Source organism: Microdochium trichocladiopsis, assembly GCF_020744255.1.
Source record: "Microdochium trichocladiopsis strain MPI-CAGE-CH-0230 chromosome Unknown B0I36scaffold_7, whole genome shotgun sequence".
Taxonomy (NCBI): domain Eukaryota; kingdom Fungi; phylum Ascomycota; class Sordariomycetes; order Xylariales; family Microdochiaceae; genus Microdochium; species Microdochium trichocladiopsis.
Window position 1 is genome coordinate 2,197,553 of NW_025763550.1, and position 16,049 is coordinate 2,213,601.

At 56.4% G+C, this 16,049-nt stretch overlaps 4 protein-coding genes across 4 annotated transcripts; 2 read left to right on the plus strand and 2 right to left on the minus strand.

The window, feature by feature from the left end:
- Nucleotides 1-351: 351 nt before the first annotated feature.
- B0I36DRAFT_144445 (uncharacterized protein) lies at nt 352-2,054 on the minus strand. Its single transcript, XM_046148425.1, has one exon. The coding sequence runs from the start codon at nt 1,792-1,794 to the stop codon at nt 475-477; it is 1,320 nt and encodes a 439-aa protein (XP_046010664.1). The 5' UTR covers nt 1,795-2,054; the 3' UTR covers nt 352-474.
- Nucleotides 2,055-5,826: 3,772 nt separating this feature from the next.
- On the minus strand, nt 5,827-7,535 carry B0I36DRAFT_246810 (prenyltransferase; the record flags this gene model as incomplete). The annotated part of the gene is made up of 5 exons (XM_046150254.1): nt 5,827-6,103; nt 6,202-6,489; nt 6,587-6,704; nt 6,766-6,893; nt 6,973-7,535. The coding sequence occupies 5 exons, from the start codon at nt 7,533-7,535 to the stop codon at nt 5,827-5,829; spliced, it is 1,374 nt and encodes a 457-aa protein (XP_046010665.1).
- Nucleotides 7,536-8,819: 1,284 nt separating this feature from the next.
- On the plus strand, nt 8,820-9,574 carry B0I36DRAFT_144470 (uncharacterized protein). Its single transcript, XM_046148426.1, has one exon. It carries the CDS (start codon nt 8,990-8,992, stop codon nt 9,494-9,496), a length of 507 nt encoding a protein of 168 aa, XP_046010666.1. The 5' UTR covers nt 8,820-8,989; the 3' UTR covers nt 9,497-9,574.
- Nucleotides 9,575-12,519: 2,945 nt separating this feature from the next.
- On the plus strand, nt 12,520-14,997 carry B0I36DRAFT_246830 (uncharacterized protein; the record flags this gene model as incomplete). Its single annotated transcript, XM_046150258.1, has 2 exons — nt 12,520-14,839; nt 14,897-14,997. 2 exons carry the CDS (start codon nt 12,520-12,522, stop codon nt 14,995-14,997), a joined length of 2,421 nt encoding a protein of 806 aa, XP_046010667.1.
- Nucleotides 14,998-16,049: the final 1,052 nt, after the last annotated feature.

Sequence of the window (16,049 nt, forward strand, 5' to 3'; positions counted from 1 at the left end):
GGTCGCCGCTGGAGGCTGCTCTGCTTGCTCCACTAATTGCAGGGATTCCAGAGGCCCCTGCCGCCTGGGTGCGAAGGGCGTCGACCAGCATATCTGGGAGCACAGCTGCGCGCTGCCAGTCAGCATCCGGTGTGTACACGAGAGCATGCAGAAAGAGCAACAAGACAACAAATGCAACAAGCAGAGCTGTTCGGCGGGCTTTATGCCTCATCCGCAGCCGCGTGGGCATTCCTGAAGGACTACGCCTTTAATCAAAAGCCTAAACCAAAACGCCACGCAGCAACCTGGGAATGACAATTCGTCCACGGCTCTGCGGCTTACACAATCCAATTTTCCCTTCCCCACATGCCTAGTGTATGCTCGATCAGAAGTCTTGGTGCTTCTCCCTCGCCAGCCCGTTCGACGAAGCATAATGATGATCTTCTTGCCCGACACTAGGCAAGACATTGCGACAACCCCACATGCCGGAACCCGCTAGTGAATCACGATGCCTCCGATCGTCCCAGGTATGTAGGAGGAATCCTTGGCGGCGGAGGAGGAAGACAACGACAACGACTTACTTTCCATCCCAGCACTCTCGTAAGTAGGGCGTATTCGTGCTGAACTCTCTCGCCGCTTGGGTGTCTTTAGTGACTGCATCAGCGCAATCAGTTCATCGTCAGGATGATCCGGCTTAGGCATTGTGGCCTTAATGGTGAAGGTCCTGCCGAAACGCTTGGTGAAGGAGTCTTCTGTAGGGGTCCGCTCCCCAGCTGACGGCGGATTGGATGACTCGCTGCCGTCTGATAGGCCCGGCAGGGAATTCGTAGGGCTGTGAGTGGGTATCATTGTCACCCGCCGGCGAAACTCATCCAAACTACCATGACTATCCCCTTCCGTGGCTAGGTTCTTGCTTGTCCCAGTGCCATGGGAAGCATTAGTTGTTGCTTCTTTGCTGCTCGAGTGCTTGTGGCTACTGCGCGAAATGAGAGACAGGCCGCCTTTCCGGAATTTGCGTGAGGTGCCACGTTCGTGCGTGTAAGGCTCATCGTCGTCCGAGGACTCCTCAAAGACGGACATGGATGGTGCCTCGTGAGCATGCGAGTGGGAACCCGATTTCTTCTTAGGCCCGCTCCTCACATGTGCTGCTGTCGAGGCAGAACTGCTCAATTGGACATGGCGAAAGTCCACTGAGTCGTGGCTTTGTCGTGGGGTGTTGATGCTCACCACACCACTAGAATCGCTACCAGTGCTGGTGCTATACCCATGACCACGGTTCGGCCTTGTCCTGGGCACGCTTGCCAGCAAGCCTACAGGAATCGGAGGCACAGGCTGAGAAAGCCAATCCCGCGCTGGTTTAAATTTCTCTGGTACCGATGAAGAGAGCAGGCAGTCACCGTCGTCGGGTCTCGGCGGCCGTGGTGGCGCGACTAGCGGATATGGAGGAACTGGCGGCGCGCCAGGCACTGGCCGGGCCGCAGTGGTTCTCATGGTACGAATTTGCTTCTTCTTCTTGAGTGTGGCTGGACCGTTCGGCACCGGCGGTGGTGGGCTCGCTGGCCGCAAAGGTACGGCTGTAGAAGAGGCGGATGCTGAATTCGAACGAGACCGCAACACGGAGCGAGCTGGGATCAATGGAACCGGAGGTGCTCCTTCTGAGGTCTCGTGGTACCCAAGGGCAAGCATCTGTTGGTCTCCGCTGGCAACAGAACATGAGGCCGGCCTTGCTTGAGATTGAGGGCGTTTGTGCTTGCTCACTGAGCGGATCGGTGCCAAAGGCGTGCCAAGGGCACTGACAGGAGCTACAGAATACATTTCTGGATCCTTGTTGTGTTTAGATTTGTGCTTGCGATTATGGTGACGCTGGTGTCCGCTGGCAGGTATGCCTCAAGTGCAGACCAGGGAATGGTAGAAGCCTGGGTCTTCTGGTTGCAAAGATCTTTGTTACTGAGCAAAATGGTGGGTGACTTCTGCTTTGTGCGATGCGGTCGTGGACGGAACTGTGAACCTGCTCGGTTGCTGGGCGCTGCGTAATATGATCCTTAGCCAAGAGGGGTGTCTCGCAATTTGCCACGAGAGTTGAACTTTCAGAAGACCCGCCTTGTCCGGTCGTGCAAGACACTTTGACTTTGTGATCCTGTAAGTTTGATTGTGACCCAGAATTTGACACCGATCGACATTGGTTTCTCTGGGAAATCTTCATGGGCGTGCTTGTCGTGGGGAGCTGTGACGCTTTGAGACCAACAAGAGACCCTTGGAGTTTGTGACGGCTAAACTACAGCTTGGCCCATGAGAGCTGGGCGGTGGGGTCTGGACGGACAATCTGGTTCTCTGAATGTTCCGCTTTCAGAACAAGGTTGGTCTGGCGCCGAATGTTAAAATGCTGGCGTGTTTCCCAGGATTACGCAGTCAAGATTCGAGATGGAGTGAAGAGAGAGAGAGTCATGTTGACTCGTGCAGCGAGGGCGGGCGAGCGGCCGGGCTGTACAAGAATAAAATCTGGCCAGGTCATGCCGAAAGCGGACGGCGGGCGGAACCCTTGACGACAGCTTTAGGCTTCTTGAGTAGAGGACGCCGGGTCAAGGCTCAGGATGGGAGCTGCTGTTTCGAGGTGGGCTGGCCCGGCAGGGTGGTCTCGTGGCCCGGCAGATGGGAGTTGACAGGCGAAGGAGCTGGGATGGGGGGCAGGGATGGGCGAGCCGCTGATAGGCCGAGGGGACGGAGGCAGACAACCCAGGGCGGGAGGTGGGCGGCGGTCGACATGCAGCCCGATGGAGCCCGTCTATGCGTGCAACGTCTTCCTGCCCCATTGATACAATCGTCCATGCGTCCCTTGCTGTGCCATCCGTCCATGGCTTGACCATCCACAGGTAGCACTGGCTGCCTGGCTGGCTGGCCATTCCTCTTGTGCCTGTTGCCGAGGGGGATTCGCGGGGCAGCTGAGCTGTGCCATCATCGCGGCTGGCGCTTGTCGCAATGTCTTGGAAGATCGAAGATGCATAGATGTCCTTCTGTGGACTGGTTTGGTTTTGCCCCCGGGGCAATTGCGGGCGCCTGGCGGGCACTAGGCTCTAGGGCGGCCCTGCACCCCAGACTGTCCCGACTGCGCCGCGACCCGCCTCGGTCTGGGCTGCCCCGCCCGCTCTCCTGTCCCAAAACAGCCTTGCCTTCGCCTCAGACTTTGGCTGGCGTCGACATTGTACGTCACGGGTTGTCACAATCGCCTGGTCCAGAGAAGCAGGCTCACCCTGCAGAGGGCGACGGGCGGTGTCTCGCTGTGGGCTGGCCAGCACTGAATCACAATCAACAGCTGGCCCAAAAGTGGCGGAGGGGACCTCCCTCTCCGAATCGGCGCTTGTGCCGCTGCAGGACTGCTGCTGCTGCACCACCACTGGCCGGCTGGAGCAGACGCAACATCTCCTTCCGCAGCGGGCAAAGTTCCAGATTGGGTGGGCACGCCTAGCCGGCACTTGGCCTGGTGCAGAGTTCAGCACATGCCAGATGCTGGGGGCTGTCTTCTGCTTGCTGAGGTGTATCCCCCGCCCTCGGGGGCATGTGCTCCAGCTCTGTCGACTTTCCTCATCGGGCAGCTGTCCTCGCCTTAGCCTCACGATAAGCGATGGCCAGCTCATGGCCAAGTGCTCTCTCTCTCTCTAGAAGACTGCGCTCGTCGTCTCACTTTTTGCGCAGCCCGAGCAAGCGTCGTGTACTTGGAGACTAGTCACGCTGGTTTGCGTAGTTGCCAGTACAGTCCACAATCGCCGCCTCCCGGCTTTCGTGATAGCTCATGTCGTTGCTCTTGAGCCAGCTCCCCCCGCCGCCAAAACATACTTCCTCCAATCACGAAAAGCTCACAGCCAATGTATTTCGCGTGACTAGTCCCTAGTTCCCGATAAGCTGTCATCGTATGCTGCTTTCCACCAGGAGACTGAGGGCTGCCCGCATTGTTGTTCTTCTTTTTTTCTTTTTTTCTTTTTCTTTCAAGATTAGAATTCTGCGAAAGCAGAAATGTTTCCCGCCATGGCCATGTTAAGCGCGACGACTCGCGAAGCGCAGTCGCACCCCAGATTGCCATGAACCCTGCGTGTCATCAATCCTTCGGGAGTGGGGCTCACTGTCATGTCCCATGGCGTTCCATATCACTCTCCTTCGGGATTGCGAGGTCCAAGGTGAAGGGCAGAATCCAGGTGAACGCACTGGGTCATGACTTCTCGCCTCTCGAAACAGATCTCTTTTAGCCAGTGATGTCTCGATCTGTCAACGCGCTGTTTCAGTACAGACCAGTGCCACACTGGGCTCCGCTGTCTACAAACGCCTGTGGATGAGAGCAGGAGCCCAAGTCCAGCATCCCAGATGTAGATGCAACGTGTTCCCCCCGCCCTCGCTGGCTACCTTGTGGTCAACTTAGCCAAGGCTCAGTCACACGTTGGATCTTCCTATGGAATCCTCACCTCACTGCATGCTGACATCCCGCTGCCTGCTTTAACCGTTGCCGCCCTTCACTGGAAAGGGGGGTCTCGCTTAGCCCACTCCATTGGGGAGGGCCTCGAAGGATCTGAGGCCCGGCACCCCGGGGCGCATCTTTGTGTGGTTGCATCGACGCTAGGCTTCGTAGACCTCCCAGACGCCATTGGTGTCCAGGGATTGCCCTTATTTTTATCTGATGGGTCGAGTCGTGACTGCTTGAGCCCGGTAGTTTTGTGTTGTGTTGTGTATTCAAAAGGAATTAGTGATGGGTGGTGCACGGATAACTTGGGCAGTAAATATCTTGATTACGATACTCACGCACAAATATGGATTCGCCGCTTGAGCATCTGTTTGTCTGGAATATGACCGCCCTCGTGCGTCCGCATCGGTAACCCCACATAGTTTACTTTCGGTCTCTGATATCTGCTCAATACTTGGTAAGCTGTTCGCTACATGGGAAAGTCACCTCGTTTCCGTCTTTTTGAAGCAACGGATTGCCACACTTTCTCGATAATTCGCTTGTGCTTCTCCATCCGCTGTGATGGCCCTCTCACGAACATCCTCTGAAGTCATTATGCTAATCAGAGTTCTTTGAAGGCTAATGACATCATCAGCTTTGACATGAGGAGCACCTAATTGTTGCCGCGTTCCACAAAACAAACAAGATTGCTCTTGAAGGATGAAGTTCTGATTCATCGGGCCACACTGGGGCATGCAGAAGCAGCATCCTCGGAGTCTTGTTTTCAAGGGTCGAATTATCGACAAATTTCTGAGTGGTTGGTCGTCAGTGGAATGCGCTCCGAACGATCAGATTGGCATTAATCCATGTCCATTCTCTGCAGAGGCACCCGGATAAAGTAAAAGTTGTGTCGAGACTCTTGCTATCTTACTCTAGGCTCAATACTCATATACGACAGCCCTGCGTATGGCAGCAGTGAACGACCGCGTACTGTTTCTCTCACTGAGTGCGATGTGGATTTCAGACACACGAGTCGCTTGATGGGAGTGCAAAACATCAATAATCCTCTGGGGTTCCAAGAGGCTCACAGATAAAGCTCGAGCCACGGGAAGGCCAACTGGCGAGATTGTAAGAATTGACAGGTCAATTTCCCAGCGACGCTCGCTATTGACCAATGTGGCTCAATTGTGGTCAGGGACAAGACCAGCACGGTGGTTTCCGGCCTCCTGTCTGCCCTGTGCCGCAATCCCATGGCCGGCACTCCACATACACGTTGCCCGAAATCGGACGCGCTTTCAGAACGTACAGCGATGTGTCCACGAGCATGCCTCATCCCGCTCGACACGGGTATCTCCGATTTTGATTATCCAACTACGATGCCTTGCCACAAATTGTTATGCAACACGATGAGTCCCCAGCCTCTAGAAACCGGACTTGGACATGAAGTAACTGATGAAAGTTGCCCGATCTTGGAGCGGAATAGTATACACGGGGTCAATCGGGGCGATCCGGTCCGCCTCGTCGAACACTTGGACCTCTGGATAGTGCGGGAAGACTTCCCAGCCTACGCCTCCAGGGAGGGTACTATGCGTAGCCGATGCGTCTTCGACCGATGTTGATGCCGTGGAGGACACGGTGATGTGCTGTGCGGAGGAAAGTCCGCTGAGGACGTAGCATGTATGATAGGCATCTGATGGTCTACCATGCAGCAGAAGACGATGACAATACGTTAGTCCAGATGGCGAAAAGAATCGTACGCCAACGGCACATAGGTGAAGACTGCTGAGACTGCTTACCTGCCAGGCTTGTCCCTCATGCCGCCACGTCTGCTCTGGTCTTGTCCACAGCTGAGGATGTATCGGATGAGGCCCTCGCGGTCATACATGTCGAGACTTGTGACTGATTCTGATGATCCTGTTTCAACCGGGGTACTTTGCAGACTGGCTTCGATCAGTGGCCAACAGGCCCCCACCCAGTGGCTGTAACAGCCATCGACAAGCTTGTTCGTCCTCCCACTAAAGCCTCCCTCTGGTGCATATTGCCGAGAAGAGAGCCATGACATGAGCCGTGGTATATCGAGATATCTAACCGCCCCCAAGCAGATATCAGTGTTTGCTCGTAGCTCAGATACACATGAACGAGCTTTTGGTCTGCTACTGGATTTAGCAGGTTGAAACTTACTTTGGAAAGCTGCGACTTGGTGTATCAAGAATGGCCAAGCAACCGAGGGCGCAAAAGGCATAGGCTCCGTGGGCTTCCGCATCTGGCTTCCCCGATATTCCGCCTTCATATGTTTGACCTGTCCATGTCCATCATGATGAGTATGGTGTTGATAGCAGCGAAAAACAGACAACACCTACATCTTCTAACATAATCTGCAAGGCCAGTGAATAGGTCTGGCAATCCTGCTTTCGCTGCGGGTGATTCAGGCCAGATCTCCTTCGGGAGGTTGAGTAATGTGATGATAACCGCCGCACAGTAGGCGCCTCTGTTACACAAACAAGGGAGCAGGACGTCAGCAGTAGTTCCTCGACCCACCCGAATTGCCGGATACATGAATGCCATACCTTACATCAACCTCGCCGTCCAAGGACATCTGGAACGCGCCATCAGGCTGCTTCAGTGCCGAGAGCCACTTCCACATGGATCTCCTGTCAATGACGTCGCAGGCCTCATTGCCGCCCACCAGAGCGAGTGCTAAGACGAGAGCATAAGTTGTTGCTAGGTGTGATCTCTGACCAAATCCGCCGCCAAAGCCGCCAGACTCGTTCTGCATGGACCTTGCCGTGTCAACGAGTTTGTCACGAAACTGGGAAACGTCCTGGCCAAGCAGACGTAGCCCGTTGAGGGACCAGTAAAAGAGCCAGGGCCGGCTGGCATCGGCCGTCATGTAAGCTCCCGGTAGCTTCTCCAGGTGCTTGCGCAGGAAGGCGGCATGCCGGGGCTTGTCGAGGTGTGGGACGCCGTGGGAATTATAGGTGAACTCTGGGATTTCGCCAGCCAGGTAAGGACGGCAGAAGTCGACGGTACTGTCCTGTACCTGCGATGTTGCGGTCTCGAGCAGGTCCCAGATGGGAGGGTCCTTTGTGTAGAGGTCCGGGACGTCTGGGCCGGTGACGAGCGACGCCATGCCGTGCGATGTGCCCGGGCCGGCGGAGGATGAGGGCCTCGGCGGTGGTTTGTTCCTTGGCCGGGTGCGTAACCGCGCGCGGGCTAGGCTGGTCCGAATGGGCATATGAGACAGCCGCGTGCGCGTACGAATGCTCCTTGGCACGGTAGACTCAGAGCGACTTGCGTGGCAGTGCTTGTGCGGTCTCGTGCAATAGCAGCAGGTGCCTCTTCACCATCAATGTGTACCCCGCGATGGGCCGGTCGGCGTCAGCGCCTGCCATCTGCGGTGCCGATTCGACCTCGCCCGGCCCCACTAAACGATCTATGTACAACCGCTGGCAGAAACACCAAAGGCAAGGTCCTCACCAACGACTCCAGAGGATTGCCCGAAAGGCAACATTACAACGAAGACGAGTCCAATCCCAGCACTCAACACACACACCATTGCGAAAGCATGCTGAACAAGCCAGGGAGAAGGACGATAATGCGTGCTGACCAACGTTGCTCACGCCGGACCATGCAAGGGAACAGCCGGGCCTGGTTCGACCACTTCGCCTCCGCATCCCACGACTGCATACTGAGACAATCATATATGGTCACTTGACCATGCTCGAGGGCCTGCACAAGCCAGCGGAAGCATCCTACCCCTTATGTCCAGGTGTGCAGATGCCGCTCGCCGTGCATTGTTGTCTCAGCACCAATCCTGCCTGCCGTCCGGCGGCCATACGGCTACTCGCAGCCCACGTTCCTCTCCTGCAAGTCATATCACGAAAAGGAGATGTCTCACAACCACTTCCCACGAGGCCATTGCTGCACACATGTTCTCTGCTCTGTCTACCCTAGCCCGTGCCATCCGAGCTGTCCTGCATGTTTAGCAAGGTGCCTTATCGGGGTAGTACAGAGCAGGCAGGCGAGAAGGCGAGAAGGCGACACATGGCAAACCTGATGCAACCAGTGCCGGACGTCTATGCTCTGCGCATGCCCTCGACTAGCCAGCCAGCTTCAGTCCTGGCAATGTTTGGCACTTTGGGCTGTCCAGTGCGCTTGGTCTCCGATCGTCAACGTCGTGAACGTCACAGGCGTCAAGGTGCCCATATTCACTCCATAGACAAAACGATAGCCGATCGATGGTGAGCCCGTGACGCCTTCTTGTCGCTACTAGTGTGTGACTAGTCTAGGCTGTGTCTGGGGAGGGGCGCTTATGGATCAACGCTCGCCAACTCGGTCCCGGCTCGGAAGTGCCTCCATTGTTGCATTGTATGTTTGCCATCCCTTTCTACCCATCATTGTTCAACACCGTTTTCTTGGTCTCCACATTCACAGGCGTCCGTGTCTGAGAGCCATGCGAACACGGCTCGGCCTCGCGACCCAAAGCAAGCAAAGGGACTGATCTCCCCCGGCGCTTCGTGAGATACCACTGTCCAATGTACTGGTGGGCGTGTACGCCATTGCCTATCAGCCGTGCAGCGTACGATGCTCTTCCACTTCGCGAGAGCGTGGTTCGGCGAGTGGCTGGCTGGCTGCCTCGCCCGCCTCCGAGGCCACGTCCAACGACCCGCTGCTGGAGACTGGGGGCCAGGATCCATCTATTGCCGCCAAGGATGCGGCAGTGGTTGGCTTCGGGTGGGTGTCACAGTCGACACGCGTCGCACGATAGACTGTGCGCTGGCCATGAGCGAGCCGAGCCAGGGATGTCGACAAGGCTTCCTGGTCGCGAATCGTCGTAGACAGGACATGGCCTGTGCTTTTCCCAACCCCGCGCCAGCCACTTCTCCTCACTCACGATGCCGAAGACAGTGCCTCAATCTTTGTCCTCTCCTTGGCCAGTTTACATGTTTTCGAAGTCCACCCGGACACGGAGAACGTGCGAATAGGGAAACCCGCGCTTTCCAGGGTCAGAACAAGTGGCCCTTGCTAGTTACTTGTAGTACAAGGCCAACCGCCTGCCTCAGCTGCATTTGGCGCAGGGAGCCAGGGTGAGGGGCCGCCGCTCGTGGGTCACCGTACTGGCATGGAGGACCTTTTGAATGCTTCAGGGGCTTCTGCTGACGGACGGCGGACGGCTGGATCAGCCGCCGAGGGCGTCGTCCATTGATTGCAGAGCGGCACAGGTAAGCCTCTGACGCGCTCAACAGCTCACTGTTTAAACCACCAGGTGTGCGATGCAATGCGCCGGATTTCAGCCACAAGACGGGCGGGCTTGCCCGGCCCAATTACTTGATGATCATGCTCAAGGCTAAGCAAAAATACGCTGAGAGGCAGGGTCCCTTTTGGCCCTTTGCGATTGGAAGAACTGCCCGTGCCCACCCGGGTCTGGCCGTTTCGCCGCTTTCTCCACCAGCCACCAATGAGATGCAAAGCACGATGCGGTGGCCCGTCGCCGTCGCCGTTGCATTGCATGCAGCGTGACACGGACGGCTGAATCCTTTTCAGCTTGCTGCCATGAGATGGCACAATCAATATTGACTAAGGTAGTTGTGCCAGCTGATACGTCCGGGCGAATGCCCGCATCGGCCAGTTGGGCTCAACGCTGGCTTGCAGTGTCTTTGCGCCGGGTTGGCTGTTGCAAAGGGCAGATATACCGCACACACACACAATAGGATCGACGCTAAGCTCAACAGCGCACAAGGTGGACAGGGACAGACCCGGTCGTCCGTGACTGTCACGGAGGACGATGCCAGCGAGAAACTTGGCCCAGAAGCTGATCGGCTTCAGGGGTTTTGGCGAGATTTTGGCCAAGCGGCCCCAATGGACAGCCACTGGCTCTTTGGTGAACGCCTTGGCTTCTTTATGGACTAGCAAAGGGGCGATCACAAGTGACACTGCCCTAGTTCAAGTGCTAGCGCATCATGTGTCGAGCTCGTGGTCTGAGCAACAAAGCCATTTCTCCGAGAGTCTCCATATTGAGCGCCTTCATGCTCGTCTCATAGCACCTCCTGATCCAGCGCCTTCGGCAGTTGGCCGGCGCGCAGTCTCTGCACCAGCCCGATGCAGGGCTGACTAGAGAACGAGCCGCTTGAGCGTTCGATTCTATTCATGCTGCACCTGGCATTCGTCTACGACAATGGCTGGACCTCGTGGATGTGTTTTTGTCTCAGGTGAATGCGGTACAACCCGGCCGCTGACTGCACGAGAGCACTCAGCAAAGAGTCCCGGTCCTGCCCAGATCTGCATACAGCAAGGGCAAGCGCCTGTCCCCGGAGCCACATCCTGTGGCGATTTCAAAAGTTGCCCAAAGAGGCATTGCTATCCTGAGCGGTCCTCCGTCAGCAAAACGGGGGTGCTTGTGCTGAACGGCCGCCCCGATCCAAATGGAATGCATTCTGACAAGCAGATCGTCCCTGCTGTGAACCCAGAGAGTGATAGCGATTCCGACTTGTCCACACGAAACCATTGCTGACGGATGGCTTGGGTCAGTGCGTACTCGAGTCGGCGCTGTGAGGCTGCACGTGTCTAGCTGGAGGGCAGACAGATAGATTATTGCCTGCCGCTTGACGCGCGCCATCTGCTGCGGCAAGGCCCCCATGGATTCCTTGATTTTGTGCAGCAGGCGGGGACGCAGTGGTCAATGGCGCGTTGGCACTCCTCACCAATGCACAAATCCGATGGCGCCTCGGTCAGTCATGCGAATGAGCACCCACGATTTCCTTAGAGCCAATCAGGCTCAGCCTCTGCCCGCTCCGCCCCCTCCATGGCTGGTCACAAACGGATTGGTTGTCTCCGCTGCGACTTGGCCTCGTCTGGTTGGCCGACATGGGAACAACAGCCTATCAGTGCCGACTCAAGTCAGCGCCAACGCGAGCATCACGTTGCTCCAAGGCTTGCATTGTCGGGCTTGCCCAAAGAGGAGGCAACGCAACGCAGCTCCAGTAGTGGCGTTGTGGATGGCGACGACTCCCTCCTGCTCGAGTGTCGTTGTTCGCTATCGTTCAAGCATATTTACTTATGGTCGAGCTGCCCGCGATACTGCAATACTGACCATGACCAAGCATGTCCCGGCACGCGTATTCAAGCGTAAGAACCAATACGCTAACCGGATGCTCAACTCTACCGACGGGCGATGCTACCATGGCGGCAGATGGCTGAGGGGGGTGGGGTTCGGCAACTCCTTGGAGGGCAGCACCCTGTGGTCGAAGGGTATCGAGATCACCGATCGTCCCTCCTTGATTCGAGCACTACTGTAAAATGCCGGCGGCAGTGTCAAGCTTAGATCCTGTCCGTCCATGGCGCGCCGTCGCCTGCCGTAGTAAGTACTAAGTGTTTAGTCTGGCCGCAAAGAAGGCCGGGACCCCGTCACGGACACGCCAACCACCCACAGGATACAATGGTCAGTCCGGCGGGGCCGGGTGCGCGGGGGCTGCCAGTCCCAGAGGAACGTCTGTCCGTCTGTCCCTGGGCATGAGGGTTCTCTGGCGTGGCAAGATATGCTGCGGGTGCATCGCACTGGGGCAGCACGCAGCAAGCCAGGTGAGAAGGGATTTGAAACCATATTATACTGTACTGGTCTCGCCCACAGTGCTGAACATTAGCACGGGGAGACGAGGGTTGTAGTCGGGGGTGGCAGGACGGCAGGCAGCCCTGGAGCTGGAGGTCGGGAGGAGGTTTAGTGGGCCCCACCTCCGGGGTCGGCCCCACGCAGCTGCAGACTGTTGCATGCTCCTTGACCGCTACTTTCAGTCTCCTGGAGAATGCGCCTCAAGGCTCGGGGGTCCCCCTCAAGGCCTCTGCCTCTCCCGGCTTCGTCTGTTCTGAACCATCTTCAACACCAAGGATCACCTCAAGGGTCCTTTGAAAGAGCGGTGACAACCGCCTCGCACAATATCATCCGCCTCCGGCCCCCGTCACCCACCCCGTTCCTCGTCCTTTCGTCTCCTTTGGCCTTAGCCATGACAGCCGACTTCACCCACGGAGAAGCCTTGTTGGACCTTGCTTCATACGACCAACGGGACCGCTACGCTTACGCTTCTCCCAGCAACCACAACACGCTCGCGGGCGCCATCGTCATGGCTTCCCCAAGCCACCAGCAGGACGCTGCTGCTGCTGCCGCGGCCGCCGCTGCCGCTGCCGCCTGGCCCATACCCCTCGACATGGCCGGACCCAGCAATTCGCAGCACAGTAGCTCGACCACAGCCTCCTCGCCAAACGAGTCACATCAGACACACTCGCCTGTCCACTCGCCTTCAGCACACTCCAGCCCGCTGCAGCAGTTTCAGCACTCGCCATACCAGTCTGCTGCGGCTAGCACACATACGCAATCGCCCCCGCTGCTCACAGATTGGAGCTTGCTACAGCACCAGCAGCAGCACCCCCCCATCCAGGACCTCTCTCAGTTTATCCAGGATAGTTCGCTGGTGGCGTACAACCCATTCACCACGGCCGGGTTCCCCACTGCTCTCGACTACATGCCGTCGGCAGCCCAGGGCCTTCAGTTGGAGCAGGCCTTCAACAACGCCATGGCTCCCATGGACGAGACAACACAGGCAATGCAGAACCAGTGGGAAGGCATGAGCATGGCGAACTGGCAGGATTTCGGCGCCTCACTGCAGTTTCCCCAGGACGGGCTTCCCCGCTTCGGCAGCCTGGGAAGTCAATCCCCTACAGGCACATACCTCGAGGTTCTCTCAATACCTGGTTCGGACAACAACAGTGACCACCAGTGGACCCATGTCAACATGTTCCACAGCTATGAAGCATACCAGCAAGCTCAGGCCTCGAACCAGGCCCAGAACGCCCCTGCCATCTTCAACCCAAGCCAGACCCTCCACCTCCGCACGAATTCCGACGCGTCCCAATCAGATGGCAATGCTCAGCACCTCGACTTTAGCAGTAGTTGGGAGGAGGTCTCACCTTTCCAGTACTCGCCATTCTCTCCTGGTTCTGACACCTACTCTGACCACCGGAACTGCTACCACGGCGAGAGCAGCCACTCCCACGAGATCGTCAGCCCTAACACCCAGATCGCACCCATGCCGATCAAGTCTCAAGCGCCTTCCTCTCCAATTGCTCGCACTAGCCCCGCCAGCGGGTCCGGCATGTCTTCGCCGTCCACCAGCAGCAACCGCAGGAACTCCGCCCCTAAGAAGAGTCCTACTGGCGTAACCAAGGCTACGACCAAGACTGTCGTTCGGAGAATTTCGAATGGCAAGAAGGATGGCACCGGTGAGAAGAAGGTTGGCCGCAGAAAGGGCCCGCTACTACCAGAGCAGCGAAAGCAAGCCAGCGAGATCCGGAAGCTCAGGGCCTGTCTGCGTTGCAAGTTCCTCAAGAAGACTTGCGACAAGGGCGAGCCCTGCGGTGGTTGCCAGCCATCTCACGCCAGACTTTGGCAGGTGCCTTGCACTCGCATCGACATCAAGGATATCGGCTACTTCATGAAGGACTGGAAGGCTGATTACGAGCGTCACCTGACCACGGGCGTCTCCGTCTACAACGTGAAGGGCTTCGCCACCAAGGAGACGCTCATGTGGATCACTCACGGCTATGGCTTCTGCCTGCCCGTCATGGTTCGCGAGGTCTTCGTCACAGACCCCAACTGCTTCCAGGTCGACTGGGTCGAGTCCTTCCAGCCCGCTCAGGAGCCTATTGAGTTCGAGACTCGTACTGAGAAGCTTGACATTGGAGAGGCTGGCATCAACACTGAGGCCCTTGCTGAGTACCTTGACAAGCACGTCGACAATGGCTTCGAGAACTTCATCGACGACCACTTTGAAGGCACCCCATTCATCACTGAGATCCTGAAGACCGCATACCGTTTCTACACCAAGGAGAAGCTCCCCGTCATCCGCAAGGCTCTCAAGCTCGTCCTCGCGTACAACCTGACTATGCACATCACGCTTGTTGAGCAACAAGGAGATGAGCACCCCATGGACGGCCAGATTGACGATGAGGAGTCCAAGTACTACGGCAAGTACGTCGCTCCGGTCATGATCAACTTCCAGATCAAGTGTGCAATGGCAGACATGTGGCGTGAGCTTCAAAAGGAGATCCTGGAGGAGCTGTCGGCTCTCTACTCCAGTGTGTACAGCGGCGACCGGTTGAAGAACTGGCCCACAATCTTCATGCTGGCGTCAATTCTGCTCGCCGTCTGGGAAGAGATGCAGTTCGATTGCCACTACCGCGTACCTGATCAGGTCGCCGTGGAGAAGTTCTGCTCCGACATGGAGACAACACCTGTCGGCGTCATCACTGGCCTCTTCCACGCCATCTCCCAGAAGTTGCCTGCCCTTACCGACTGGGACAGCTCCCGCCACGGCCACCTCCTCAACAACAACCCGGCCGTGTGCGAAGCGCTCACTGAAGTGCGACAGCACGTCGTCAAGCACGGTAAGTTCCGTCCCTATCGTGGCATTGGGCCAAAGCATTTGCTAACGATCATAACAGAATCCTACCTGCGTACACGCAACCAGGCCAAGTTTGACAGATACGACTTTGATTCGTTGTCGAACAAGTTCCTGTCGAAGTTGGTCATCAAGTCGAACTAAGTTTCGGCTTGGTTTGGCAGGAATCAACCGACATGCTTCTCATCCAGGATATCGCCCGGCCAAGCTCTGATATGCTTGGCCGTTACGCTTGAGATTTGAAAAAAGCAATTTTCCTTTGTCACATTTTGCAAGACATAACGAGCACTGGCGTTGCATCGAGGATTGGTCTGCCTTATCACCAACTCCGCTATCCGATCCGCCCACACCTTTATTGTTCTTCACCATTCCTTCGGCTGGTCACCGCCATACATTACGCGCATTACGCATGAGACGACTAGATCATGTTGCTCCGATGATACGACCCTTTTTAACGGTTCCTTTCTCGAACGATTGTATGAGCTTGAAATTTTTTGTCATCTTCAATTGTTTTGTTGTTTTTCATCTATCAGAGCGAGAGAAGCGCTGCATTGGGTTGAGAGATTGTTTTGGAACCGACATTGTGTTTTCCGCCTGGCTCGATTGAGCCAAGCTGTTTTACGCTGCCCGCCGCTGGCAAGGATACCAGAGACGCGGGTATGCAGACACGCTGGTGGCTAAGTCGTGGACGTTTTAGCGAAGAAATTATTGTTTTGCGCAATTGGGAGCGGGATCTTTTTGAACACAGCCAGACTGCGGAAAACTTTTGGAAAGCTGTTTGCGAGGCAACAGCATCAGTGGCAGGGCCAAATAAATGACGAAGGCCGGAAGAGGTCTTCTTGACGACGAACCAAGACACTAGCATTGGAAGAATTCATGAGATCTAAATAATCTAATACACATGAATGATGCCCTCAAAGACCGCGCAATCCATATCTGTGTCGTTAGGGCAAAGGAAAACAGACACTTCAAGTCAAAACTTGATGTTGTCCAACCGGGGAATGAATCCTGATTCTGGCCGACGCTCGTCATGACCTGGGAGTGTATGTCCTGCTGTGCCAGTTTTGTATTATACCTCGAGAGCTCGGGACACTCCCAACTGGAACCCTGGAACACCCCGGCGCAACATACGATATGGTCAAGTGGCCTGACCTGACTGCCGGACGGGAGGGACCCAGCAGCATGCAGATCAAAAC

Coding starts and splice junctions, on each gene's coding strand:
- B0I36DRAFT_144445 (XM_046148425.1), bottom strand. CDS start 1,794: ATGTATTCTGTAGCTCCTGTCAGTGCCCTTGGCACGCCTTTGGCACCG.
- B0I36DRAFT_144470 (XM_046148426.1), top strand. CDS start 8,990: ATGCTCTTCCACTTCGCGAGAGCGTGGTTCGGCGAGTGGCTGGCTGGC.